This window comes from Theobroma cacao, chromosome 5, assembly GCF_000208745.1.
Source record: "Theobroma cacao cultivar B97-61/B2 chromosome 5, Criollo_cocoa_genome_V2, whole genome shotgun sequence".
NCBI lineage: Eukaryota > Viridiplantae > Streptophyta > Magnoliopsida > Malvales > Malvaceae > Theobroma > Theobroma cacao.
In genome coordinates, this window is record NC_030854.1 from 35,680,112 (window position 1) to 35,707,934 (window position 27,823).

Here is a 27,823-nt window from a genome sequence, read left to right on the forward strand (position 1 = left end):
GCTGTTTTATTCATTGCCATTGCCCAAAGTTGCAGTTCTAGGTGTCACTATAATTTGCCCACACCCCTGATAGATCTATTTACTTAAAATTATAATTATTATTCCAATAAGAAAAATATGGACATTAAGCCTAGCAAATTGTTAGAACATTTGCATGATTGGAGTTATTACCAAAATATTGGGCTCTGGTCCAAAGATATATTGGGTTTGTAATAGGTGGACAAATGGCCTAATGGATGATTCTCTTTTCTCTTCTCTTTGAACCACAATCTTTAGTCTGACAGGGAAGGAGCCCAAAGAGACCCAGCCTGAGAATCTACTGATTTTGGGCCCCAATTCTTTGATCCATGACAGACTCACTCACCCAATCTGAATTATATTCTTCCATTGATCTGGAGGTTAGGGGTTTGGCATTACTGGCTGATTACCTTGCTCTATCCACAAGATAGAGATATTGTGCTCCCGTGGCATTATCTCATTGGCAGGATTACAATTTCCATTATTGATTGGTCCAAATAATTTTTCCTCAGAAAGAAAAACAGCAATCTCATTTCTTTCCAAGTTCCATGCCACTGGATACTTTTTTTATGACTGAGTTGATATCATTTACAGATTCATAGTCAGCAGGAACAAAAGCTAGTATTTGGTAATAATGGCTACATGTAACATTGCATGTGCAGCATCTGGGTTTGTGCTAAAATCCAGTTTGGCACCAAAACCAAGCTCAACTCCAAGGAATACTGTTGCCTTTTCTTCCAAGCATGGAAATAATATTTCAAGAAGGCTAGTGGTACGAGCAGCAGAGGAGGGACCGCCACCTCCACCACCACCACCACCAACACCAACACCGCCAGAGGCTTCTACTACCACCACCACCACTGCCCCCGCAGAAGGTGAAGCAAAGCCAGCTCCAAAGGCTGCCAAGCCACCTCCAATTGGACCCAAGAGGGGTGCTAAGGTATATATTGTTTTAGAACTACGATGCTCTTTCATTTTCTTTGGTTTGGTAGTGACTTGTGCTGTATAGTTTGTTAGCTAAAGCTTGCTAAAAAATATTTTTAAAAATTAAGAAACAGATAATCAATTCCGTTACGGGTTTGATTGATTGGTACTACTTTTTTGCCTTGAATTAGCAGACAACAAGAAAGAAAAAAAAAAAAAACCTTTAATCATGCACTCCTAGGGAAAGCAGAGACAGAGGAAGCTTTTGTCCAATAAGTTCTTAGTGTTCTATATGATTATGTCCCATGTTATTAATGTCTGCAGACAGTGATGAATGCCAAAAAATTGATGCTAATATGTTGAAATCTTTGCTGTTGGCCTAAAGGTCAGCAATCCTTTTACCTTCCTTCCTATCCAGGAAATATGTCTATACATTCCTGAACCTGGAACATGGAGTCAGGTAGACCCAAAGCAATTTTTGATGACTATTATATGAAGGCCCTGGCAGTGAGGATGCAGAGCCAATCTCTATGAACAGATTAGCTAATTTTATGGCCCCAAGCCACCTCCCCTTTAAAACAGTACAAGTAGTGTCATAATTGCTGAAGTATCTGATTCTTTGGTTGAAGGTCGATTCTTCTTTCAAAAGTATTTTCACAATTGCTTCTTCTGCAATCGACAGCTTTTAGAAAAGGAAAAGATACACTACTCAAAGATTAGCAGTCTAACAAGAATCAGAACAAGTTCTTTACTGATATGGTAGAACAGCATAGATGAGTTATTGACTTAGATATAACATGTGCTATCATTTTCCATAAAGAAACATCAAAATATACATGAGGAAGACCACAGACAGTGTCTCATGTGACTATCTAGTTAATATTTGCTTGTTTTATCTTTCTGCCTTCCACAGGTGAAAATCCTAAGAAGAGAGTCTTACTGGTACAACACTGTTGGTTCAGTCGTGACAGTTGATCAGGTCTTTTTTTCCTCACTCTCATTAATTTCTCACTAACACGAAAATCACAAGAACATATGCAGATTAGCATAAAGGAATTTAATTTATGTATCCTCTTTGCAATGAACTAAACAATCTCAATGGAACAGGACCCAAAGACAAGGTATCCAGTTGTGGTTAGATTTAACAAAGTGAACTATGCCAATGTGTCAACCAACAACTATGCATTGGATGAGATTCAAGAGGTTGATTGAAAGAAAAATGAAGAACTTTCTACTGTACTATACATAACCTTTGTAATATCCTTTGCTCATGTTTATAGATGTTTTGTTCTGGTTCTTATAATTATGTTCACAACCAATTATGATAATAGTCATCACTGATGTTTGATCATTTCGACATGGGCACTCACTATGTAAAGTGATTTTTAATCTTCATTTCTGGGTTGTCTTCTTTTCTCTCTCTTTTTTTTTTGGTCAAACATGGTAAGCTCAATACCTTTCCATGGATCTTGAAACAAGGTCCAGATCATTATGTAGTACCCAATATATCTCAAAATATCATTCTCATCTGTCAATAGAAATCAAAATGAAAGAAACTGCTTGAACATGAATAGGCCTAATGCTAATGCCAGAACAGGGTTCACCAAAACTGTACCATCTTAACCAACTTTCCATTTGGGAAGAAAAAGGGTGCAATAACTTAAAAGTTTCAGTGCCATTGCAGAACCCAATAAAAAATTTACAGATGCTGCTACTATGACAAAAAGAAGAAATTGAAAAAAGAAACAAACCCTCAAAAACTTTTGCTACACAACATAAACATTCAACCTCTTTAGAAAAAGAAAATTATTAATTCCACCACTCTATGGATCTCTGAAGCCCTTAAACTGTGTAAGGAAACCTGAAAAATTTACACCTAAAAAATGCTTAAAAGAACCATTGACTCTGTATTCCAGCAATTTCATTTCCATTCCAATTACCCTTGAACTCTTGGCCCATCAAAACCTCAATGTCATTCATTTTCAAGAAATCATTCTCTAACGAAAACTCAGGCCAATAAAAGTCTTCCTCTCCAGCGTTACCTAAAAAAACTGATCCCTTAAACCCTTCTGTACTTATTTTTCTTCTCACCAACCTCTCTTCACTTTGGATTGAACTCCCACTAGAACCTGAAGACTCCCCAACAGCAGGACTTCCCAGCATGCCAGTTTCTTTACATGAGTTAACAAGATTTCCAGGGAAAGAGGTGATAGATGGGAAGTCACGAGGCTGAGGCAGGTTGAGTTTAGCAGATGGACCATAGAGTTTTCTAGCTACTTCATCATAAGCAAGTACAGCATCAAGGGAAGTATTGAAAGTTCCAATCCAAAGCCTGTTGCCACGGTTTGGTTCACGTATCTCAGCGACCCATTTGCCCCATGTCCTTTGCCTTACACCTCGATACGTGCACATAGCATTTTCTGGACCACCTTTCCCTCTCTTGCACCCTTTCCTTGATTTACCCAAGGAAGAAGGTCTCTTACTTATTACTACTTTCTTTGTACAATTTGCTTTGGCTTCAGCCTCCATTTTTGTACTACCAAAGAGCAAAAAAACTACAGCAGTATTATTTCTATCTTTGGACAAGAAACCTATGGCGCAATAGGGTTTTGAAAGGCAACTGAATGAGACTGATGGTCGCAGTTTCAGTTAAGTCTAGGGGAAGGGGGTTGTTGACACGTGTAAAGCAACTGCTTGGCTGTTGGCTTTGCATGAGATCTAATTATCCAGATAAGACTAGTGTCAAACTGTCAAACTGACAAATACACTTGTCTCGAATGTTGTAAACTCCTTCACCCTTAAGGAGCTAAATTAATTAGTTTTCCTTTTTTTTTTCTTTTTCTATAAAAGAAAAAGCAAATTTCCATGGATTTATATTCTGCATATGGATTGAGCTTTTAAGAGCAGTAAGCAGTGGGCTTCCATGCATGATTCAGGCACACGTCAGGGGACTGATGATGGAGGAAAAGCCACCTGTTAACTTTATGGAGAGTAGTGGGGTTTGCTTTGTTTCTTGGATGAAGAGAGAAGAGGGAGCATTAGGTCCGGTATCGAGGAAACATTGGTGATCTCTAGGCTCTAGCTTCGATTTCCAGACTTGATCTTCTTTTTCTTATTATTTATTACACATAATATTCATTGATATGGTTGAAAGCAGTTGCTTACCTCTTCGGTGACAGTGGGGGCATTGGTATCAGATGTCATGCCTTTATCCTTGCCACCACCCCCTCTCCTGCATGCTGTCCCAAATTAAACAGAAAAGCAGAAAACTCTTACTTCAGTACTTCGCTGTCAGCTAAATCAATATGCATATTTTTCAATAATTAAAGTATAAACTTACATTATTTAATTTATTTTAAATTTTTTTATCAAAATTAGGTTAAGTTAATTTGATATATTAATAAAAAATCAATATTATAGTCTATAACATATAATATAATAAAACAGGTTAAAGTTCAACAATATTATATGTAATTTTAATGTCAGTCCGTGTAATCGAATCCCAGTGGTTAATTTGACCATAGCTGTTTTTGTTTTTTTATGTCTAAATTACCATTATGATAAATCATGGATTAAAATTAAATTAATTATACATAAAGTTTAATAAAATTAAGTATCAAAAAAATGCAGTAATAATGAAAAAAATTGAGAGACCTTGGTAACGAAATCTCCGCATGTAACAATACGTAATCATGATAATAATTAAATACAAATAATTAATTTTTGATTAGGTATTTCAAATATTTATTTCAAGATTTTTAGATAATCATACCTCAAAAATCTAAATGATAATTGTTGTTTCTTTTTTTTTCCTAAATATTTTTTTATTGAATAAAATTTTTTTTTGGAAAAAACCTTGAAATTTGAATAATCAACAGATTGAATCAGATTGATTTATGAATTGAAATTCAGTTTATTTAAATTTCAATCCCAGAAAGAAAATATAAATCATGGGCCGGGTAACATATTTGGGCCAAAATCCATAAATAAGATCCAGAACCAGCAGTACAGAAAAGCAGCCCTTTTCCACCAATCAGAATTCAGAAAGACAATTCTACCGTTGCGGGCCCATTCGATATTTTCTTTCTCTTACTCTCTCTTTGCGCTCTGCCTAAAACCCTAACCAAAAACTCCACACTGAAAAAAAAAAATATCATCATTTCAATAGCCTGAAAGAACAAAAGGAAGCTTAAAAATCGTAAATTTTGGATCGGGAATCCGAATCCGGATCCATTCCAATAAGAAATGGCGGGTTCTTCTTCTCCGGTGGAATCTCTGGTCTCAATCGCCGGGTCGGTTTCTACTCCGTCAACTAAAGAACGGGTCCGGATCTTTCGTGATGAACTCCCTCCCATTATTACCAATTCAGGTCTGGTTCTCTTTCTACTTTAATAGTAATCATTATTAGTTAAATTTGTTTGTATGATTGATTCATTTGACTGTTGCAACTGTTTAAGTAAAATTTACACTGTGGAAATTCAATGTGTATTTTAGGGTTTGTTGAAGTTTTATAAGTAGGAGTATGAGTTTGTGGTATTGAAAATTCGAATAAGTTCTGTAAATGCTAATTTTTTATTGTTATTTTTATATACATGTATGTATAAGAGAATATACATGTAGCTTTTACCTACGCTTGCACCCAAAAAAATGCGGATTTATGAATGAGGTGAATATAGTTTATGTTTTGCTTGTGAATTGTAGCAAATGTGAGTGATTACATTTCAGCTCACTCGGTTTATTTATGAGTTCTAAGTTGTATTTCTTGAGTAATTACTGGATGAAGGGTTGCTGAAGTATGATCGATTAAAGTTTGTGAACAGTGTGGTGAAAGGAGTGTGAAAAAAGGCGCCTGTACTTGTTGAAGAGATAGTTCCTGTACTTCGTTGTCTGTCAATGTGAACTGGATTTAGAGTTATAATTAGAGGTTTTTCACTTATGATGCATGATTTCTAAGGTTTGCTGGTATCTGCACCACCTTTGGTTGTCTTATTGAAATTGGCTGCAAACTATGCAGGAAACTAGTAATATTCATGATTTATTAAGGCATCGAAGAATTTCTAATTTGCATCCAGAAAAGTAGGCATCCGCTTTCCTGTTGCATGAAGCAGTATATCATAAGCTTTCTGTAATTTGAAAATTAGTTGGCATTACTAATAAAAAAGGTGGAAAGATGTTTCTCTAAATTTGAAGGTTTTCTCAGAAATGAAGGAAAGATTTTGCTTTTGCCTTTTAAAGCACTACAATCTCAAGAAATTATGCATGTGTTGCGATGCATTCATATTATGAATAGACTGAAAATATGCCAGGTACCCAGTATGATCTATGATAGCTTACCTGTCATTCTTCTACCCACTAAATTGAATATACACATATGTTGGATATGTTTTTCATTTTAACCTTCACTTTTATGCAACACATCGCCCCCCTTCCCACTCCTTCTCTTACTCCCTCTCTCTCTGTCTGTCTCTCAATAATTGAATATTTGTGCACCCAGTGATAAGATGAGCTTATTTTGTACTTACATCAGTTCTTGAATCATTATTTATCTCGAACAGAGATGTCTCCTGAATTTACGTCACTTTTGGTGGATATAATATTTAAAACATTCCCAATATTTGATGATGGAGGGTCGAGAAAAGCTGTTAATGGTGTGATTGTGAAGGCTTTAGGCGAGGTTATATTTATGAAAAGTTTTGCAGCGGCACTTGTTCAGGCAATGGAGAAGCAATCAAAGTTCCAAACCCATGTAGGGTGCTATACTCTACTCAAGTGGTCGTGTCTCCTCTTAAGCAGAAGTCAGTTTGCCACAGTTTCGAGAAATGCATTGTGTAGAGTAGCTGCAGCTCAGGCATCTTTGCTTCATATTGTTATGCAAAGATCTTTTCGTGAGCGAAGGGCATGCATAAAATCATTTTTCCATTTATTTTCTCAGGTTTGCTATGACTAACCTTTTCTGGTTTTGAGGAAATTATCCTGCTGGTTATTGCAATATAAATTTCTTTGGTTTTATTGCTTTTGTTTTTACAGTCACCTGATGTCTACAATACATACATAGAAGAAATTAAGGATGCACGGATTCCATACAAAGATGCTCCTGAATTGCTATGTTTATTACTGGAATTTTCATCTGTAGTACCATCTAAGTTTGAACAAAGCAAGGTAGGAATTATTTGATTTCACCTTTGTTACTTATGGTGGAATTCCTTCTGACATTTGGAGTCTTCAAGGTTTTTTGGTTTAACATTTTCTTATATTCAGTAAGCTATACTGAAGATTTAACATGATTTTTTGCTTTGTACAGCCAATATTTCTTGACATCTATGTTAAAGCTGTTTTAAATGCCAGAGAAAAGCCAACCAAGGGGCTTAGTGAATCTTTTCATCCACTATTTGCACGTATGTCACATGAAGATCTCCAAAGTACTGTGATCCCATCGTTAGTGAAAATGTTAAAACGCAACCCTGAGATTGTGTTGGAGTCGGTTGGAATACTATTAAGTTTAGTCAATCTTGATTTAAGTAAGTATGCGATGGAAATTCTTTCTGTCGTATTACCACAGGCTCGACATGCAGAAGATGGAAGAAGGATTGGGGCATTGACTGTAGTACGCTGTTTAAGCCAAAAGTCTAGTAATCCTGATGCTTTTGAATCGATGTTCAATGCCATTAAAGCTGTCCTTGGAGGTTTGACCTTCTCCTCTTGGTCTGGCTTTTATAGGTTTTCTTATACTGTGCATGACACTTCAAGAATTAAGATCCTTAGTTTAGTTAAAAAAGAATTAAGATCTTTAGTCACTAATCTTTTCATGAGCTTTTACTTGACTTTTTCATTGCAAACAGGCTCAGAAGGAAGGCTAGCATTTCCTTACCAAAGAATTGGCATGATGAATGCACTGCAGGAATTGTCTAATGCTCCTGAAGGAAAATATCTCAACAACCTCTCTCGTACCGTCTGTGGCTTTCTTTTAACTTGTTACAAAGATGAAGGTAATTTGATTTGATGACTTATTTCTGCTGTTTATTTATAAAGATTTAACTTGTGCATTTTAGATGTTGAAAATCCTTTACAGATGATCTTTATGAATTATAATCTGTCCTTGCAGGAAATGAAGAGGTAAAGCTAGCAATACTATCAGCCATTGCTTCTTGGGCAGCCCGTTTTGTTGATGCACTTCAACCAGATTTAGTTTCTTTTTTTGCCTCTGGCCTCAAGGAGAAGGAGGCTTTAAGAAGGGGTCATCTTCGTTCTCTGCTAGCTATCTGCAAAAACTCTGATGCCCTTTTGCAGGTGAACAATCTTTAATATGTTTTTTTAATGTATGTTAAGTAATTAATTATTTTGTGGTCAACTATTTTGTTCCATTGATGTGAAGCTTTTTAAACATGAATTTTCAGATATCATCATTACTGGGGCCTCTTCTTCAACTTGTAAAAACTGGTTTCACTAAAGCTGTGCAGCGTCTAGATGGCATATATGCATTAAGTATTGTTGGGAAGATTGCCGCTGCTGATATCAAAGCAGGTGTTTGTCTTGTAGTAGTTGCAAATGATCGACAGTTTGGAATGCCTACCATCTGTTTCCATTCCATATTATATGCTAGTTTTAGAATTTCTTGTTGATTCTTTTCCTCTTTGCCTTTTCCCAGAGGAGACTGTGGCAAAGGAGAAAATTTGGTCTTTGATATCTCAAAATGAGCCCTCACTTGTTGCAATTTCAATGGTAGCTATTACTAAATCTTTGGTTTTAGAATTTCTTTTAATTGCATTATTTTTATTTTTTTATAAAAATATATGTTTTTATTTAGGCCTCAAAATTGTCAATTGAAGATTGCATATCATGTGTAGATCTTCTTGAGGTGCTATTGGTGGAACACTCTCGCAGGTTTAAGTCGATTATAATGTGCAATATCCCCCAACATTTATTTGTTTATGATTAAACTTAGTTGAGTTGCCTTCCTTTATGCAGAGTGTTGGAAACTTTCTCAGCCAAATTACTATTACAGGTAGACCAGTGTGCATTGATCCCTTTATATTGTCTCACTGTTACTTGTTAAAAGAGAAACTTTGATCTTCTCTCTGTGTAAGGATTGATTCAATTTGTGATGATTGACTTTGATGCAGTTATTACTCTTTTTAATGTGCCATTCAAGTTGGGATGTTCGTAAAACAACTTATGATGCTACAAAGAAGATAGTTGCTGCTGCTCCGCAGTTATCAGAAATTCTTTTGGTTGAGTTCTCAGACTCTCTCTCTCTTGTTGGGGAGAAAATAAATGCTTTGAAGACAAGGTACAAATTGACGCAGTTCTTTAACTTAAGTGTTTTTAATACCTTGCAGTTATTGTTTATGTTGATTGTGTTGTTTTGGATTTTGATTTGTGGAGAAATTACTTTGGTAACATACATTTTATGTTATAGTTCTACAGCGTGGGTTTTTGTCATTGTTATTTCACTTTTTTATTGAGGCTTTACTTCTATATTCCATATTTATGTTTAGCCTTTTATCTAATCTAATGAGAGAAATCTAAATTTGTGCATAAGTAGTGATGCAGATAATTCTCCAGACACTCAGGTTCCTATCCTTCCATCTGTTGAGGTTTTAGTGAAGGCTTTAGCTGTTATATCGTCCACAGCTCTTGCTACAACTCCAAGTGCATCTACACGTGTTATAGTCTGCTCTCATCATCCATGCATAATTGGAACTGCTAAAAGAGATGCAGTTTGGCGGGTAGACTATTTTTTTTATTGTTCTAGTTTCTTGAAATTTTTCAATTTCAATAGCTTGTTTTGTTGTTGTTTTACATTCATCTTTCCATCCTCAGAGGCTCCATAAATGTTTGCGAGCACTTGGCTTTGATGTGATTGGCATTATTTCTGCTAATATTGCCAATATTTGCAAGGTAAAATCTATTTTCTTGGAAAGATGTCTTTTGTCAGTTTTTGTTGGTTGGAAATTAACCTTATTAGCATTGCCATACAATAACATGCTTCTATTATGGTCTGTATCTAATCTTTCGGTGGCTGTGTTTTGTAGGGTCTAGTGGGACCATTGGGGTTGATGAGCGCCAATCCACTTGAACAAAACGCAGCAATATACTCTCTATGCACTTTGATGTCAATAGCACCTGAAGATACTTATTCAGAGTTTGAGAAGGTGATGCTTGTACTTAGTCAAGGTCAGTCATCTCAATATTTCCTTGTTGCTGATTATTGATGTGAACTCCCTCCACTTTGCAGCACCTTATAAACCTTCCGGACCGTCATTCACATGATATGCTTTCGGAAAATGACATTCAGGTGCTGTTTTTATCCTTATCTACATCATTTCTGCTGGTTTTCTTATGTGTAATCATTTGCCATGGTACTGACTTTGGCAGGATTAAACCTAGATAATGATTATTGGGGCAGGGTTTGAATGAACCCTGGATAACAAACCTCAGGTGTTTATGTTTCTTTCAAATATGTATAGAATTTCTAGCAAGAATTTATATTAGCTATGAGAACTAAACTTTTGCCTCTTTAGGTGGGTGAAAACTTTTGTTGGAGAAACCCTTATGTATAGCAACCATGCAGACTGTTAATTGCCTTATTTCATGACAAGGATTTAACAACCTGCTTTCTGTCTTCCCTAGAGACTTGGTATAAGGCATTTAAATTGCTAGTACGAACAAATTTTAGTTGTTATTTTGATAATTTGTTTTATTAGATTTTTAGATTACATATATAGTGTTTCTTCTTGCTGCCCTTTTGTCAAAAAAATGTTTTTCTGGTACACAAGATTCTGTCAAAACTAGATTTCTAAGAGGGACTTGATGCACAACATTACGATTGTTGAGTTGGTGAACCTTTTTTTTTTTGTGCACTTCCTTCTGTGTTGGCTGTTTTTGGGCCTTGAAGTGTCATTATGTGCTCTACAACTTTTAACCCCTGTTTTTTCTGCTGTTGCAATCTTGTTCTCTCAAGGTTTTTGGCTTCAATATGTTTTTATTCTATATTTCCCAATCAACAAATATATTTCTCCCATTATCTCCTAGCACACGTTCACTACAAAGATGGTACAAATTATTACGGATTTAATTCTTGTGAATAAGAATTATGGGAAAGTCTGATGGCTGAAGCTGCTTTTTTAACTTGTATGACATTGATGATGTGAAACTCAAAAACAGAAAACATGGATTATGATTTTTGGGTGTGAGGAGTACTATAAGATCATCTTTTTTTTTGCCTATTATGTTCTTATTTTATTTATTTATTCTATTTGTTTTCCTGTAAGACTTGATTCTATCTGTCATATGTTGTTTCAGATATTTCGGACTCCTGAAGGAATTCTTTCCAATGAGCAAGGTGTTTATGTTGCAGAATCTGTTACTTCTAAGAACACAAAACAACAGGTGTTTGTATTCCTCTTTAATCTGCTGTTTTGTTTTTCTTTTTCCATAGCTTTTCTTGATCAGCACTTTTCAGTCATTTATAGTTTATGTTATATTCGCAGGACCGTATCAATTCTAACCATTCTGGAAAGAGGGAGACCTCTAGTAGAGCAGCTGGTGGTGGTGGGAAAAAGGATATTGGAAAGTCAATGAAGAAGGCTGGCATGTCAACTTTGCAATCTGTCTACTGCTTCATAATTCCAATTGCTTAATTCATGTCATAAAGTTGTCTATATTATTTAATCTTTATAGATAAAGGAAAGACTGCAAAAGAGGAGGCTCGAGAGCAGCTTCTTAGAGAGGAGGCATCAATACGTGAGAAGGTTCGGGAAATACAGAAGAATCTGTCTTTGATGCTGAATGCTCTTGGGGACATGGCTGTTGCTAATCCTGTTTTTGCACATAGTCAATTACCTTCACTGGTTCGTGCCTTGCAAACTGCTCTGTTTTCTTTCTTTCTATATTTTCTGTAGGTGTATTTTATCAGCCCTTGATGAGTGTGTTGCATGGCAGTTTGTAATTTTCTAGCTGCAACCTCCTTGATGGGGTGAGGTAGGGCTACCATCAGGCTGCTATTTTAACCACCACTAGCACATATTGTGGGTACAATTTAGGTAAGGTTTCTTACATGCTTTTCCTCAGGTTCTCCAATAAAAATTAGCTAATTCAGTGGTGGGCCCCAAACCAAACTTCATTGCTGAGTTAGCAATTTAAAACATGTTATTTTCATTGGGGAACTTTAGGAACAGGAGATAAGGAACCTTACCTGTGGTTTTGCTGAATAGTATTATTTCATAATTATCGAGTATAAGAGTATAAGTTCTGATGTTGTCTCCATCTATAGCCAATTGGTTTTAGGTTGGATTCTTAATACGGTATTGACATTCAGGGTATTTGTTGCCTCCATTATGCTATATCTTTTTGTTGCCCCTTACTTGTTGTTCATGTGGTGGGCCCTTTTTGTCAATTCTTTTTCTTTGGGCCTACATGTGATGGGCAGTAGTAAGTAGTGTTGTCTCACATTGTTTAAGTTTAGAGTTTGTGGCCTTATATTCAAGTGGGCTTTCCACATTGTCAATTGTTTTATGTGGATGCGTAACAAGTTTGTCCACATATCATACCTTTTTCAGTTTTATAATGTGCAAAAAATGGGATTTTGAGTGATTTTAGTGATGTTTGCTATTGGATGCGATGCTCTGGAATCCTCATTGTGAGCTTAGTGAAAGACTGAGAGTTCTTTTTTCCTCTGACAAACTAGTCCAGTCTAGGCTTCATCTAATCATCCTAATTTTTTCTTGTCATTTTCTCCTTGTTTGCATCAGCAACTAAATTACCTTTGGTCTTAATTTCAATTGCCTTGGCAATTTGCTTTGACTCAATTTGCAGAGGAACATGGTTTTTGTTTTGTTACCTCCGATTGGCATTAGATGCTTGTAATAAACTAAGCTTTCCTTTACTGTTAATTTCATCTTGTTTACCACATTTATTGGGAATGAATTTTTCTTTTACATTTCTTCAGGTTAAGTTTGTCGATCCTCTATTTTTCAGGTTAAGTTTGTTGATCCTTTATTGCGGTCACCAATTGTTGGTGATGTAGCCTATGATACATCAGTGAAGCTCTCCAGATGTTTAGTGCATCCTCTATGTAATTGGGCCCTTGATATTGCTACTGCTTTACGTTTAATTGTGACTGATGAAGTTTGTCTGTGGGAACTGATTCCTCCTGTGGATGAAGAAGCTGATGAAAGACCATCTTTAGGTCTTTTTGAGAGAATAGTAAATGGATTGTCTGTGTCTTGTAAATCTGGACCTCTTCCAGTAGATTCCTTCACTTTTGTCTTTCCTGTAAGATATCCTACTTTGACATGTGACTGGATGCATTTAATGATGCTTCTGTTATTTATTTATCTGTTCTATATTTTTCATCAGATAATGGAGCAGATTTTATTATCATCCAAGAGAACAGGACTTCACGATGATGTTCTTCGGATTCTTTATTTGCACTTGGATCCCCTTCTGCCTCTTCCTAGGCTTCGCATGCTATCAGTTACACATTCATACTCTCAGTCTAACTGATGAATTTATGATTTTTAGTTTTTTTTTTAATTTTTTAAATGGCTTGTTCTTGCTATGTCATCTGTTCTATGTTTTGCAGGCTCTCTATCATGTTCTAGGTGTTGTTCCAGCTTATCAAGCATCAATTGGGCCTGCATTGAATGAGTTGTGTCTTGGCCTGCAGCCTGAGGAAGTGGCATCTGTATGTCCTTAACATTATTCCTTATTTTCTGCTATATGCTCACACAAATATATGTTGTGCAATCTATTAATGTTCATTCTTACAGGCTTTGTATGGAGTGTATGCAAAAGATGTTCATGTAAGAATGACTTGCTTAAATGCTGTAAAATGCATTCCAGCTGTTTCCGGTCGGGCTCTTCCCCAAAATGTTGAAGTTGCAACAAACATTTGGATTGCTCTACATGATCCAGAAAAGGTTTGGCGTAGATCTGCTTTCTTAAATATTCAAAATTTTGATTGTTTTTGGCTACAATTTGATCAGTCATTCACTTCATTATCTCTATGCTTTCAGTCCATTGCAGAAGCTGCAGAAGATGTATGGGATCGCTATGGATATGACTTTGGTACTGACTACTCGGGGATTTTCAAGGCACTTTCTCATGTAAATTATAATGTGCGCGTGGCTGCGGCAGAGGCATTAGCTGCTGCTATGGACGAAATCCCAGATTCTATACAGGTTGGTTGGTGTTTACCTTCAATATTGCTCTCACATTGTTGTTTTCTAATTTTTTTTGGGTGACATTTTCAGGAATCTCTTTCTACTTTATTTTCTTTATATATCCGGGACTCTGCTTTTGGTGAGGAAAATCTTGATGCTGGTTGGCTAGGCCGACAAGGAATCGCGTTGGCATTGCATTCTGCAGCTGATGTATTAAGAACAAAAGACCTTCCCGTTGTTATGACATTCCTGATATCACGAGCACTGGTGTGTATTCTTTTCTGGTTTTGGTAATAATTATTGAAGTATGCTGGCTTTGCTACATAAAACTGTTGTCATAGACATTGTTGTAGTAGAAACATTGGCTGTTGCTTCTGTTAACCAGTCCATAATCTTCTAGGCAGTTAACTGAATTAGTCTAATCATGAAACTGTTAGTATTGTGTTTTTTATGTAACCAAAGAAATATGGTATCTTTGAACTAGTCTAATGATGATTAATAAACTCATTACTTTTTTTTTTTTGTGTGTAACCAAAGGGATTGGTAGAAGATACCTTTTTCCTGAGTATTGTACTTTACCTTTTTTTTTGCTGTTATTTGCTGTCAATTGTGGAGTAACATACATTTCTGCTGTGTTGTTGTGCACATTCCTAAACGAAAAGGCAGTTACATACAAACATATTCTTAAACCATTTTAACAACATTTTTTATACCTGATAAACAGTTGTGAATTGTTATAGCATTTTTGGTTTGTTCTGATATCATAGCTCACAGTAGAGGCTTGTAGAAAGGGCTTCTTTAATTGACAATTTCTAGTAAATTAACTTTTGAATGTTCTTCATATTTTTCTTCGTTTTTGAAATTAAAGTAGCTTCTTTTGCGTTAACATGCTTTTATGAATATTGAAAGAAAAGAAGAAGTGTTACTTGTGTTAACAATTTTGAAAATTATAATGTGTTTGATTCAGATCCTATAAGCTTGGAATGGTTCCTCTTGTGTACTAGTGTAGGACTGCACACTTTTTTTTAACGTTTAGTTATTTTTCCAATTGCAAAATAAGAATGCTTTACTAATTGGTTAATATTTGTAATTGCAGGCTGATCCTAATGCAGATGTTCGTGGGAGGATGATTAATGCTGGTATAATGATTATTGATAGGCATGGAAGAGAAAATGTTTCTTTGTTATTCCCAATTTTTGAAAATTACTTGAACAAGAAGGTTAGCCTTTCTTCCAAATTAGAAAATCCTTTGCTTCTATACATTTTCATTTTATTCCATCTTGCATAATGAAATTCTGGACTGCATTGTTTTTTTCTTCTTCGTGTAGTTGTCAGAACCCTCTGCATGTTCGTGCATAATATTTCTCTTTGTGTAGGCATCGGATGAAGAAAAATATGATCTGGTTCGTGAAGGTGTCGTTATTTTTACGGGAGCTCTAGCAAAACATTTGGCAAAGGTGTTGGTTTTACAGCTTCCTCCTTTTTAATCATAAGGGGAACATGGCACCTTCCTAATTTTGCTCTAAGATCCATATTTTGTTAACAGGATGATCCTAAAGTTCATGCTGTTGTTGAGAAGCTGTTGGATGTGTTAAATACTCCTTCTGAAGCTGTTCAGCAAGCAGTCTCGACATGTCTATCTCCGTTGATGCAGTCAAAACAAGTATGTTTGCAACTGATGCTAAAAATGGGTTTTTAGGTTCAGACACTAAGAATTTGTGTGGTTTTTATTTTGTGCAATGATGCATGATAATTTTTTCTTGAATATGTATGATACTTCTGCACATTTGTCTCCTTCTAATCAGGGTGAGGGTTCAATTTAATGTTACTATTGCTTGCATAGGATGACGCAGCAGCACTTATTTCTAGGCTGTTGGATCAGCTGATGAAGAATGACAAATATGGTGAACGTCGTGGAGCAGCTTTTGGTCTTGCAGGAGTGGTCAAGGGGTTTGGGTTATCATCTTTGAAGAAGTATGGGATTGTGGCTGTCTTACGAGAAGGTTTTGCTGATAGGTATGACCTTTCACGTGTCAGCTATTATCTCATGTATAGTGGAGGCTATTAAGTTTAGTTCAGATTGTGCTTGAATAAACTATTTCAAATTTTAATTGCTTTATCTTCTACATTGATTATATCTCACCCCCCATTTGATCTCTCTTTATCCATATGAATCAAGCATAGGTGATACTTGTTATGAACATTCGCAAGTCAAATTTTTAGTTACTCATCTAGTTTTGGCTCATTCTGTTTTTTTTTTTTCTTTATTTCTTTTCATTTTGAACTGCAGAAATTCTGCAAAATCTCGTGAAGGAGCTCTGCTGGCATTTGAGTGCCTTTGTGAATATTTGGGAAGATTGTTTGAGCCGTATGTCAACAATCATTAGGGCCTACTTTGTGTTCAATTTTCATTTCATATAGATCCATTCTTTTACAACATTTTATATTGGCTACATGTGATTTTGATCCAGGTATGTTATTCAAATGTTACCGTTGCTCTTGGTTTCTTTCTCTGATCAAGTAATTGCGGTTCGTGAGGCTGCTGAATGTGCAGCACGTGCTATGATGTCTCAACTGAGTGCACAAGGAGTAAAGCTTGTGCTTCCATCTCTATTGAAGGTGATATTTGTGTTTGTTTACCCCTTTTTCCCGTTTCTCTTCTAGTACAGATGTAATTTGCTTTATAGTAAATCTTATAGTTTCTATTCGTGGTTTTATTTTATTTAAATTATGCAAGAGGTGGTGGGCTGATTTTTCTTCATGTGTTATTTTTGTGCCTTAGTAGTTGTTCAGTTAACTTTGTCTCCCTATTTTTCAGTGACAGAGTGCTGCACAGTAATTGCATTATGCCCTGCTTACAGCCTTTGTTTAATATGATATCTCAAAACCTGGTTTTCTGATAGGATTTAAAAAATAGCATGATATTAGGGGCACTACTTTGCAAAGTACATGGGTTTGTTTGGTTGCTTCATCTGGTGTCATGAAAGACAACTTTGCAATGCTGTTGAAAATGCAAATACTTAAATTTCTTGTGCAAGTAGAAATGTAATTATTCAACTTTTGCAATTAAAGAAAATTCAAAACAGTTGATGGAAAAGATAGAAAAAAAGGGTACTGAATGCAAAATGATTGAAGTATTTGTTTAAAGGTGAATGCCAGTTAATAATGTTGAAAAAGTTTATATATAGACTGAAATAGTTGGAACTTGGAAGATATTCTGTTTAGATTGGTGCACTAGTAATTCATATATTCCTTCTTTAGGATCTAGTATATCAGTTGTGTTTGCAGGACATAAACTCTTAGGTATTATTATAAAAGCATGTTTGATGAGCCACAAGCAAGTTGTTTATACCTTTCCTGTTTTAGCTTCTGCTGGTCTTTATGGTGTCTAGCAGGAAATTCACATGTTGCTAAATTCTTTTTTGTGCATATCTAGGGTCTTGAAGATAAGGCCTGGAGAACGAAGCAAAGTAGTGTACAACTTCTTGGTGCCATGGCATACTGTGCTCCTCAGCAACTTTCTCAGTGTCTTCCTAGAATTGTGCCTAAATTAACAGAGGTCATTTCAATATAAACTTGAATTTTGTTATTTCAGGTTCTGACTGATTAAGTAGCCTTGTTTTGATACCTTTTTTTTTTCTTATACTTCTCTGTGAACTGCAGGTGTTAACAGATACACATCCCAAGGTGCAGTCAGCAGGACAACTGGCCCTTCAGCAGGTTATAGTTTGTCCTCTTTTCTTAGCTCTGACTTCTTTTTATATGACCAATGTTGGTTTAATATATATTATTCTTTTAGGTTGGGAGTGTAATAAAGAATCCAGAAATATCTTCACTTGTCCCTACGCTTCTTATGGGTCTTACAGATCCTAATGACTATACAAAATATTCCCTTGATATTCTCCTCCAAGTAAGATTTTTGAAACTGAAAATATCAATTTGATTGTTTTATCTTTTGTCTTTATAAACTTCTTCTGGTTTTTGCAGACTACTTTCATTAATTCAATTGATGCTCCTTCACTTGCGTTGTTAGTACCAATAGTACATAGAGGGTTAAGGGAGAGGAGTGCTGATACAAAAAAGAAAGCTGCTCAAATAGTTGGAAATATGTGTTCTTTAGTCACAGAGCCTAAGGATATGATTCCTTACATTGGGTTGCTCCTTCCTGAAGTGAAAAAGGTGCCGTTTTGACTGAAATTTTAGAATTTGCTGCTTTTTCTGTAATTCTTATTCATAGATGTTGAAAATATGAACAGGTCCTTGTTGATCCCATTCCAGAAGTTCGATCAGTTGCAGCTAGGGCCATTGGATCTCTTATAAGAGGAATGGGAGAAGAAAACTTCCCAGATCTTGTCCCATGGTTGTTCGATACACTTAAGTCAGACAATAGTAATGTTGAGCGCTCTGGTGCTGCTCAAGGCTTGAGTGAGGTTAGAATTTATTAGTTATTTAATTCTGACATATAAAAGTATGTTTCTGACAGAATCACTGAAAATTGCATCAAGTTAATTCTTTGCTTATTCTTCCAAGTTGCAAGAATATTTGAACCAATTTTTAGGTGTTTCCTATCTCTCTGTATTTTCCTCTTCCTGCCATGTTTGGTTATTCTTCATCATTTTTAGTGTTATTTAACATGGTAGAAACTAGAAAAGATTTACAGATAGGAATAAGGGGTATTACTTGGAGGCTGGTCCTGGTATGAAGCTTGAGGGATTTAGGGATGTGAGGGAGAGGAATGCTTAAGATAAAGCCAGGGATTTTGAGTAATTTATTTATTCTTATGACTTTTGTTCTCAATTCTCTAATTTCTTTTATCCCCTGTATTTTTGTGAAGTTTCATTGTAGTATAAGATGTTAGCCAATTGTTTGTTAAACTTGTTTTGGTGTGCTTGTCTACTGTTGTGTGTCAGGTTTGTGCCTAACTTGCTCTTTGTAAATTGTTTTATTACTTTTCAACAATCAAAAAAAAAAAAAAAAGAAAGTCATAGTTGAGTAAGCATGGGATATCTGCATCTATCTTCAGGTTTTAGCTGCGCTAGGTACCGAGTATTTTGAGGATATACTTCCTGATATTATTCGGAACTGTTCACATCAAAAGGCAGCTGTACGTGATGGATATTTGACACTTTTCAAGGTAATCTCGTTATACCTTCTGATATCTGATTTTCAGTTGCAGGGTTTCCTTTTTGTTGGATTTTTTTAACAGCTTCCTTTGAAATGTGTTTGTAGTATTTCCCAAGGTCATTAGGTGTTCAATTCCAGAACTACTTGCAGCTGGTTTTGCCTGCTATCTTAGATGGTAAATACTCTTACTTGTGATCTTTTGTATGCTTTAAATCCTTATTTAATCCTTCTCTGATCAAAATTATTGGTGCGATGCAAATTTTTTTTAATAAATCAAACTTTATGGCTGTTTATAATATTATAGGTCTTGCGGATGAGAACGAATCTGTGCGGGATGCAGCTCTATGTGCTGGGCATGTCCTAGTGGAGCATTATGCAACAACGTAAGGGCTCTTCTGGTTCTCTTTTGAAATTAATTATGTACTTTTTCTAATATATCATTAGGATTTGTTCTGGCATTCTCTGATTACTCTTGGGCATTTGCAATTTAAAGCGTTAAGACCATTTTTGAATAATAAAACTTTGATGGATGGAGACAGATAAATTGTATGTCTAGCTTCAATGCCTTCACCTATGGATGTAATGATGATCTTTTCTGTTTTCTTCTTTCATATTAGGTCGTTACCTCTTCTCCTTCCAGCCGTAGAAGATGGCATCTTTAATGATAATTGGCGAATCAGACAAAGCTCTGTGGAGCTATTAGGAGATCTCTTGTTTAAGGTATGCATCTTCATCTTTCAGTTCTCCTTCATGAAATTTTCTGGCAAATCAACAATTCTGATTTCCTTGATCCTTTGGAGATCCAAATCAAGTGATTGTTTCTTGCTGTCGTTGGACTCAGTTATTCCTTTGTCTGTTTCATATTTAGGTTGCTGGAACTTCTGGGAAAGCTTTACTCGAGGGTGGTAGTGATGATGAAGGTGCTAGTACTGAAGCACATGGACGTGCTATTATTGAGGTTCTAGGAAGGGATAAGCGCAATGAAGTTCTTGCTGCATTATATATGGTTAGAACTGATGTCAGCATAACTGTACGCCAGGTAATGTTCTTCATGTTTTAGTTAGTTGTGCAAGATTATGATTAAATGAACCAATGTTGTGAACATTTTAATCACAGTTTATTGTAAATAAACTTAAAATTTCCTTCTCCATTTGTCAGGCTGCATTACATGTTTGGAAAACTATTGTGGCTAATACTCCAAAGACTCTCAAGGAAATAATGCCAGTTTTAATGAATACTCTAATTACTTCTCTTGCTTCAGCATCCTCTGAAAGGCGGCAGGTTTGTACTAGAGTTGTTCTCCATTCTCGGTTACAATATTAAGGTTCAGAGATCACAAATGTCTGTTGGTTATATAGGTTGCTGGTAGAGCACTGGGAGAACTTGTGAGGAAGCTTGGGGAGAGAGTACTTCCTCTGATCATCCCAATTTTATCCCAGGGATTAAAGAACCCCGATGCTAGTAGAAGACAGGTAAATTTCTCTTCTTCTCATGATACTATCTTTTTCCTTGTATTCCCATGCCATTGGTCAGATCACCCTTAGGTCTAAATACAGAAAGATGTGCTGATCTATATATTTTTACAACAATTCTGGATGAATTATGATGTAATTGTTTGGAATCTACAGAATGCCACAGTTCTTTCTGTTATATTAAAAATTGTAGTTCTTACTGTTATATTAAAATTTGTAGAAAGCTTGAAATATTCGTGTATTACTTTGTTCTGATACCTTTATCTTATCTTTTCTTTTTCTGTGTCCCTAACGGATAACATATACTTTTAAGATCATTTTGTGAAACTTTTTGGTGTGGGAAGTCCGTTGAAAGGTATTGTTGTCTTCATCTAATTCCATTTCTGAAAATTATCATTTTGGTGTCTGTATAAAGACTAGTGGAATTTCTCTAAGGATTCCATATGAATTATACGATACAATTCAGGTCTCTGATGGTTTTGGTAAGCTTATTTTCTTCTAGCTGCACATGAAGTTTCTATAGAGGGTATGAAGTCGTAAAGGGTGGGTTGGATTGGGCTGGCTAGGTTTCTCTAATGAAGGTTTCTCAAAATTTTATTTTGTGACTTCGGTGCTTTGCCACTGGGTAATTGTTTTTGTTAGGAAGCTGCAATTTTAATTTCTCTCTCTCTCTCTGTCTGTCTGTCTGTCTTTCTCTCTCTCTCTCTCTCTATATATATATATATATATGTATATATATGTCTTCCTCTTTGTGTGTGTATGAGTATATATATATATATATATATGTCTTTCTCTTTGTGTGTGTATGAGTGTGTTGATCTATGATACTTTTAGTTTTTAATGACTCTAAAATTTCACATGGTTGACAGGGTGTATGTATTGGTTTGAGTGAAGTGATGGCAAGTGCTGGTAAGAGTCAGTTATTGAGTTTCATGGATGAGCTTATCCCTACCATTCGTACAGCCCTTTGTGATAGGTTTGTTGGGATCTTTAGTCTGCTAGTGCTTGTTCTGTATCTTCATTTGTATAAGAAATTATCATGTCTTACGATTTTTGCTAACAGTGCTCCTGAGGTTCGTGAGTCAGCAGGCTTAGCATTCAGTACTCTCTACAAGGTACTTTTTCGGTCTTTGGTTTTATTGAGGCTTGCTTATATAGGTATGTTCAGATAGAATGAACCGTAAAATGTCATGATTTAGAGTGCCGGTATGCAAGCAATCGACGAAATTGTTCCAACACTGCTGCATGCTTTGGAGGATGATGAAACTTCTGATACTGCCCTAGATGGTCTCAAACAAATCTTAAGGTTATATTTCTGATCTCTGTAGTCTATGATTTGCTATTGTTGGGCGTAGTTACATATACTTGCCTGTCCTAAATTGCTATCTCTCATCAATTTTAGTGTCAGAACTACTGCCGTTTTGCCTCATATTTTGCCTAAGCTGGTTCATTGCCCCCTTTCGTAAGTGCTCACTCTTTTTATCTTGTTGATATTTTTCTTTAAAGAAAAAAGTTTGCTTGAATGACACTGCTTGGTTACTGATTCTTTTGGAATTCTATCCAGCGCCTTCAATGCGCATGCTCTTGGAGCTTTGGCTGAGGTTGCAGGCCCTGGCCTTAACTATCACCTTGGTACCATCTTGCCTGCTTTACTTTCTGCAATGGGTGGTGATGATGTGGTATACATATCTTTTTCCTTCCTCTTTTGTAGTACAATTTATGCAAACTGAATTTTTTTTTTTCCACATTCAATTGGTATTAAGCATATAAGCCATGTAGTTCAATTTCATCTTAGTGCTTGCTCAATTGCGGATGTTATAGGATGTGCAACCTCTAGCTAAGGAAGCTGCAGAAACAGTAGTCTTGGTCATTGATGAGGAAGGCATTGAATCATTAATATCAGAGCTTCTTAGAGGAGTTGGTGATAGTGAGGTTTGTCTGATATTGTTCTCTAACGCTTTCTTTTGACTGACACACACTCGCTTCTTACTTTTTGCATCTTTCTTTGGTTTCAGGCATCAATCAGAAGAAGTTCATCATATTTAATAGGATACTTCTTCAAAAACAGCAAACTCTATCTAGTTGATGAAACTCTAAACATGATATCTACCTTGATTGTTTTGCTTAGCGATTCAGATTCTGCTACTGTTGTGGTATGATATGAGTTATTTATTGTCTATTGTTGTTTGTCTATATAGTATTTTGCATCTTATGTTGGGTTTGACAGGTTGCTTGGGAAGCTTTATCAAGGGTTGTCAGCTCAGTACCAAAAGAGGTACTTCCTTCATGTATAAAGTTAGTACGTGATGCTGTATCTACTGCAAGAGATAAGGAGCGTAGAAAGAAGAAGGTGAGTGATTGCTATTCTCTACTATGGGTGACAATTATTAGTTGTGAATGGTCTGAGGAAAACTAAGAAATCTGAACATCTTTTGTTTTGTTTAATTCACATGCAGGGAGGCCCTGTTGTAATTCCTGGATTCTGTCTTCCAAAAGCTCTTCAGCCACTGCTTCCAATATTTCTTCAGGTATTTCTTCTTTTCTTTTCTCTCCTAAGTGTCTTCCATTACCACACCTTTCCCCCATGTTGATATCCCAAAATATCAGAGTTTCCTTAAACATAATTTGTTAATTTAGTGCAGCTGAAAATAGAATACTTGATCATCTCTATGCTGCTGCTTTAAGCTCATTTCTTTCTTTGTTCATGTATAATATAGAAAAACAAAAGCAATATTGACATAATGATTTCTATACCAGTTACCATCATAAATGCCACTTTCAATGGATATGGAAAAATTTTCTATTGCCATTTCTATTTTGCAATCAGACTACAATTTTTAGTTGAAATGTTATTCTTGCATGTCGAGAATCTTTATTTGTTGGGGTGCTGCTGGGAATGCAATGCAATTGCCAGTTTGTGTACTCTTTTCTGTTAAGCTCACATTTGTTTATGTATTGAATACAAGTGATGGAATTCAGTTGTCTGTTTGTAACTTTTTTATTCATCAAATATATGTTTGTTATTCTAGCCTTTTACTTGATTTCTGTATCACTCTGACCAGTTAATATGGTATTAATTTTTTATTTCTGATTGCATTTGCAGGGTCTGATTAGTGGGTCAGCTGAATTAAGAGAACAGGCAGCCTTAGGTCTTGGGGAACTTATTGAAGTGACTAGCGAACAATCACTGAAGGAGTTTGTCATCCCAATAACTGGGTATGTGCTCTAGGAAATTTGCTGGTGTAGATTGCAATAAGACACAGGTCACCTAGAAAGGCTTGAATAAATTAACTATAAAAACCACAATGCTTAAAGCACTGTCCTTAGCTGACTGTTCAGCCTGGCTTGGTTTCCCTATGATGCCCAAGCCTTGTTTTGATGTTGTCTCAAAACTTGGAGGTGGTCCCCAGGGAGTCCATTTAATTTTCTTTTGTGTGACTATACTTCTTCCACTGGACTAGGTGCTTTATTTCTCTATTGGCTAGAAAAAGGGATTAATATGATTTATATTTGATCCATTGTTGGATATAATTTATACCTTGGTGATGATCAAAACGCAGCTTCTAATTTTGATAAGTTACACATTAGGCCTCATTTTGATGCACTTAAGAAGTGGAAACTATAAATGAAATCTAGAACAGAGGCTAAACTGGTGTAAATCTGAAGTTAAGAGCAGCAGGGTTTAGGGTTCTAGAACCATTAACAAGTAATTTCCAAGTATATTATGGCTGCTTAAAATGTCTAGAAGACTATTATACTAGTGTTACAGCAGCTTTTATCCTAGCCCTTGGATGCAAAGAGGCCCTTCTAATCCTGGCCATCCAAACTCTTTAAAAGGTCACATGCTAGTTAGATGACCACTTAATAATATAAAAACATAATTACTGCCATAAACTAAAGTAAAATATCAAGCACAAAAGAATATGTCAAGGCTAAATGCTCATTTTAGTAGAGTTTAGGATGTTCCTGCATCACATTCCATATAAACTCTCACAAATATCATACACACTCAATATTCATGCCTATTATTTTTGCATCTTGTGGTGAAATCCTAGGTTTGTTTCTGAACTTTTTCTTTCGTGGTTGTGTTGAGTTTTTATTGTCTTCGTCAGGCTGTCAATAACATCTATGCTTTATGTTTGTATTTTGTTTACATTATCATGTTCATTCATGGTTACGTTGTTTGGAAATTGAGTGTTAAATGGATTTTTGTAGTAACATAGCTTAATGAGTTTGTTGCAATGTCGTGTGAAAGAAAAAACAATTTCTAGCTTCAACCACTAAATCTCGATGCATGTTACATAAGTGTAGGTGAATATTTTGCATAATTATAGGTTATTTGTTATCAAAGATCTGTGAAGTTCTTAAATTGTTATACCCTTTCTTTCCCCTAAGATAAATTTATTACTATATTCAGTGTTTTTTGAAGCCTGATTTCTTTTTTCCATTTTTTCTTTCTTAACTGCAGGCCTCTTATTCGAATCATAGGTGATCGTTTTCCCTGGCAGGTCAAGAGTGCGATTTTATCTACATTGAGCATCATGATCCGAAAGGGTGGGATTGCACTGAAACCTTTTCTTCCTCAGCTGCAAACAACATTTATCAAGTGCCTACAAGATAATACAAGGTCCTTTTAAATCTGGAGTTGCTGTCTCAACTTAAAAGCTGTACTGTTTACCTTATAGGCTATGTTTACTCTGTTCAGCCATTTCTGTCTTGAATGTCATAATTTCAGTTCCTTTCCTTCTATGTGCTTTATGCATTTTGTGTGACATTACTTACATATGAGTGCCATATATATTGTTTTGTTTTGCATACTTGCTTCTTGCATTTTGGATTTATAAGTGTTTGAATGCAGGACTGTCCGCTCAAGTGCTGCCCTTGCACTGGGTAAGCTTAGTGCACTAAGTACCAGGGTTGATCCATTAGTCAGTGACCTCCTATCTAGTTTGCAGGTGATTCTTAATATTTTTCCTCCATGTGGGTCATTTATCTTAAAATTGGATGACAGGTTACTAATATTTGACTGTTCAGGCATCGGATTCTGGAGTAAGGGAGGCCATATTGACTGCTTTAAAAGGTGTGGTAAAGCATGCTGGTAAGAGTGTGAGCCCAGCTACGAGAACTCGTGTCTACGCTCTCCTCAAGGATTTAATTCATCATGATGATGACCAAGTTCGAATGTTTGCTTCGAGCATATTGGGTGTTATATCACAGGTACTTTATAAATATTCTTAAGAAGCTTTATTCAAGTACCAGCCTTTTGCTTTTGCTAATGTTTATTATGAGGAACAACCCTGGACCATGGTATTATTTGCATATTTTGGCTTGCTCTTGGCCAATCTTTGGTGATGAATTCGTGACTGGTATTGGGGTGACTACTGTCACCAGTGAATTGATGGGTACAATATGTGCCCTTCTAAGTCTGCTTCTGAATCCATTTTAATTTGTTATGATTTTGTCTTTTGACTTTTCTGCCAATGGTACTGCAGTATATGGATGAATCTCAGCTGTCCGACCTACTTCAGGAACTTCTAGATCTGTCCTCTTCTTCAAACTGGGCTGATCGCCATGGCTCAGTTCTTACATTCTCCTCCTTGCTCAGGCATAATCCTTCCACAGTTTTTATGTCTCCAGAGTCCGCATCTATTTTAATCTGTCTCAAAAGCTCCTTGAAAGATGAGAAGGTATTGCAATTCTAACTGATTTACTCCATTTTCATTTTGTTTTTCCCAATTTCTGACCCTTTCTTGTGAATAGTTCCCACTTCGTGAAACATCAACCAAGGCATTGGGGAGGCTTTTACTCTGTCAAGTACAAAGCGATCCCTCTAACTCCACTTCACTTGTGGATATCCTTTCATCCGTACTGTCAGCAATGCAAGATGACTCTAGTGAAGTAAGAAGAAGGGCATTATCTGCTATAAAAGCTGCTGCCAAAGTAAGTACATGAGCTTTAGCTCTTTATGTTTAAAGTATAACTGGTATGTTGTGTGTTGTTTCCATGAAGATATTTGGCACCTGTTGATGCAAATTTTATTGTAGGCAAATCCTTCAGTTATCACAACTCATCTTTCATTACTCGGCCCTGCGCTTGCTGAATGTTTGAAGGACAGCAGCACCCCAGTTAGACTTGCTGCAGAAAGATGTGCTCTTCACACCTTCCAGTTGACAAAGGGTACTTTTACCTATATAATTCCATGGTTTTGAACTGATTGCTTAAATTAAATGCTAAACTTTCGTCTTTCCTGTTCTTCCCCTCCATTAGCGAGTTGGTAGAAGCAAGAATACTTTGTTGTACTAACTGGTTTGTATTTTCTAGGTACTGAGAATGTTCAAGCTTCTCAAAAATATATTACAGGCTTGGATGCTAGGCGCATATCAAAATTTCCTGAACACAGGTTAGTCCAAACTTCTTTAGCAATGTCATTTTTAACTCTAATTTTTTGAGCATAATAATAACATGTACATCCTTCATTCTCGCTGATGCAAAGGTGTCCATGTTTGCTTTTACATTGTTAAGTATTGTTTCAAACAATCGGTATCTTAAGCTGTTTGCTGAATATGAAAACGCAGCGATGATAGTGAAGAAAGTGAAGATGACTCAGCAAGCAGCTGAAAGTCTGTTCCATTGATCTAAATATTGTATTCTTCATCAAGATTCAAGGTTCAAGAGTGGAAGTAACTGGAACTTCGAATTATTGGACGGTCTCCAGCCAAATTTTTTCCACGCCAGCGTTTGTTCATAGGAAACACAGATACATACAGAGAAAGAGCCCAATTTTTTTTTCACATATGGGTATTTATAATATCAACGTAATTGGCAATCTTCTAGTTATGATATAGAAAAACCACAGGCCTCTCATGGCTGCCTTCAAGTTTTTGCACTGGCTTTTCTTGTCCATAACCGAGTGAGAAACCAAGTCTTGCTTAAGAGCTCTCTCATGTATCACTTGTCAAATTGTCACATTCAAAATAAGGTTTTTCTTCTAATCCGAATTTTCTGTATTCACTTGCAAGATCATAAGCCCTAAAGGGTTTCCTTTTGATGTGATCACAATTGTATTTACTTTGATAATCATTGATATATATATAGTAGTATAAATCACTTTTGCTGGTTGAA

General features: G+C 35.9%; 3 protein-coding genes across 6 annotated transcripts; 2 read left to right on the forward strand and 1 right to left on the reverse strand.

Annotated features, from left to right (window-relative positions):
• On the forward strand, positions 468-2,337 carry LOC18600016 (photosystem I reaction center subunit IV B, chloroplastic). The gene is made up of 3 exons (XM_018120491.1): positions 468-958; positions 1,856-1,921; positions 2,050-2,337. Exons 1-3 carry the CDS (start codon positions 653-655, stop codon positions 2,152-2,154), a joined length of 477 nt encoding a protein of 158 aa, XP_017975980.1. The 5' UTR covers positions 468-652; the 3' UTR covers positions 2,155-2,337.
• Positions 2,438-3,536, reverse strand: LOC18600017 (dehydration-responsive element-binding protein 2D). The gene has a single exon (XM_007030245.2). The coding sequence runs from the start codon at positions 3,469-3,471 to the stop codon at positions 2,830-2,832; it is 642 nt and encodes a 213-aa protein (XP_007030307.2). The 5' UTR covers positions 3,472-3,536; the 3' UTR covers positions 2,438-2,829.
• LOC18600018 (eIF-2-alpha kinase activator GCN1) lies at positions 5,012-27,823 on the forward strand. Of its 4 annotated transcripts, XM_018121599.1 has the most exons (60): positions 5,012-5,311; positions 6,498-6,874; positions 6,970-7,101; positions 7,244-7,625; positions 7,782-7,928; positions 8,045-8,229; positions 8,337-8,463; positions 8,588-8,661; positions 8,747-8,823; positions 8,908-8,944; positions 9,063-9,229; positions 9,485-9,668; positions 9,763-9,840; positions 9,975-10,094; positions 10,178-10,237; positions 11,245-11,331; positions 11,433-11,532; positions 11,623-11,792; positions 12,919-13,215; positions 13,300-13,416; positions 13,526-13,627; positions 13,713-13,862; positions 13,959-14,123; positions 14,196-14,372; positions 15,202-15,324; positions 15,482-15,562; positions 15,652-15,768; positions 15,949-16,121; positions 16,396-16,473; positions 16,577-16,724; positions 17,542-17,664; positions 17,769-17,825; positions 17,905-18,015; positions 18,093-18,284; positions 18,362-18,535; positions 19,129-19,239; positions 19,335-19,404; positions 19,534-19,612; positions 19,847-19,949; positions 20,098-20,268; positions 20,388-20,510; positions 20,588-20,701; positions 21,571-21,677; positions 21,765-21,816; positions 21,901-22,007; positions 22,104-22,163; positions 22,266-22,380; positions 22,523-22,633; positions 22,717-22,854; positions 22,929-23,051; positions 23,158-23,229; positions 23,805-23,917; positions 25,170-25,328; positions 25,560-25,656; positions 25,736-25,918; positions 26,194-26,388; positions 26,462-26,641; positions 26,746-26,878; positions 27,023-27,101; positions 27,277-27,823. In XM_018121599.1, exons 1-60 carry the CDS (start codon positions 5,188-5,190, stop codon positions 27,317-27,319), a joined length of 7,851 nt encoding a protein of 2,616 aa, XP_017977088.1. In that variant the 5' UTR covers positions 5,012-5,187; the 3' UTR covers positions 27,320-27,823. The 4 variants fall into 4 exon arrangements, with proteins under 4 accessions (XP_017977088.1, XP_017977087.1, XP_017977089.1 ...); XM_018121598.1 differs by having other exon boundaries at positions 13,713-14,123; XM_018121600.1 differs by having other exon boundaries at positions 6,642-6,874; positions 13,713-14,123.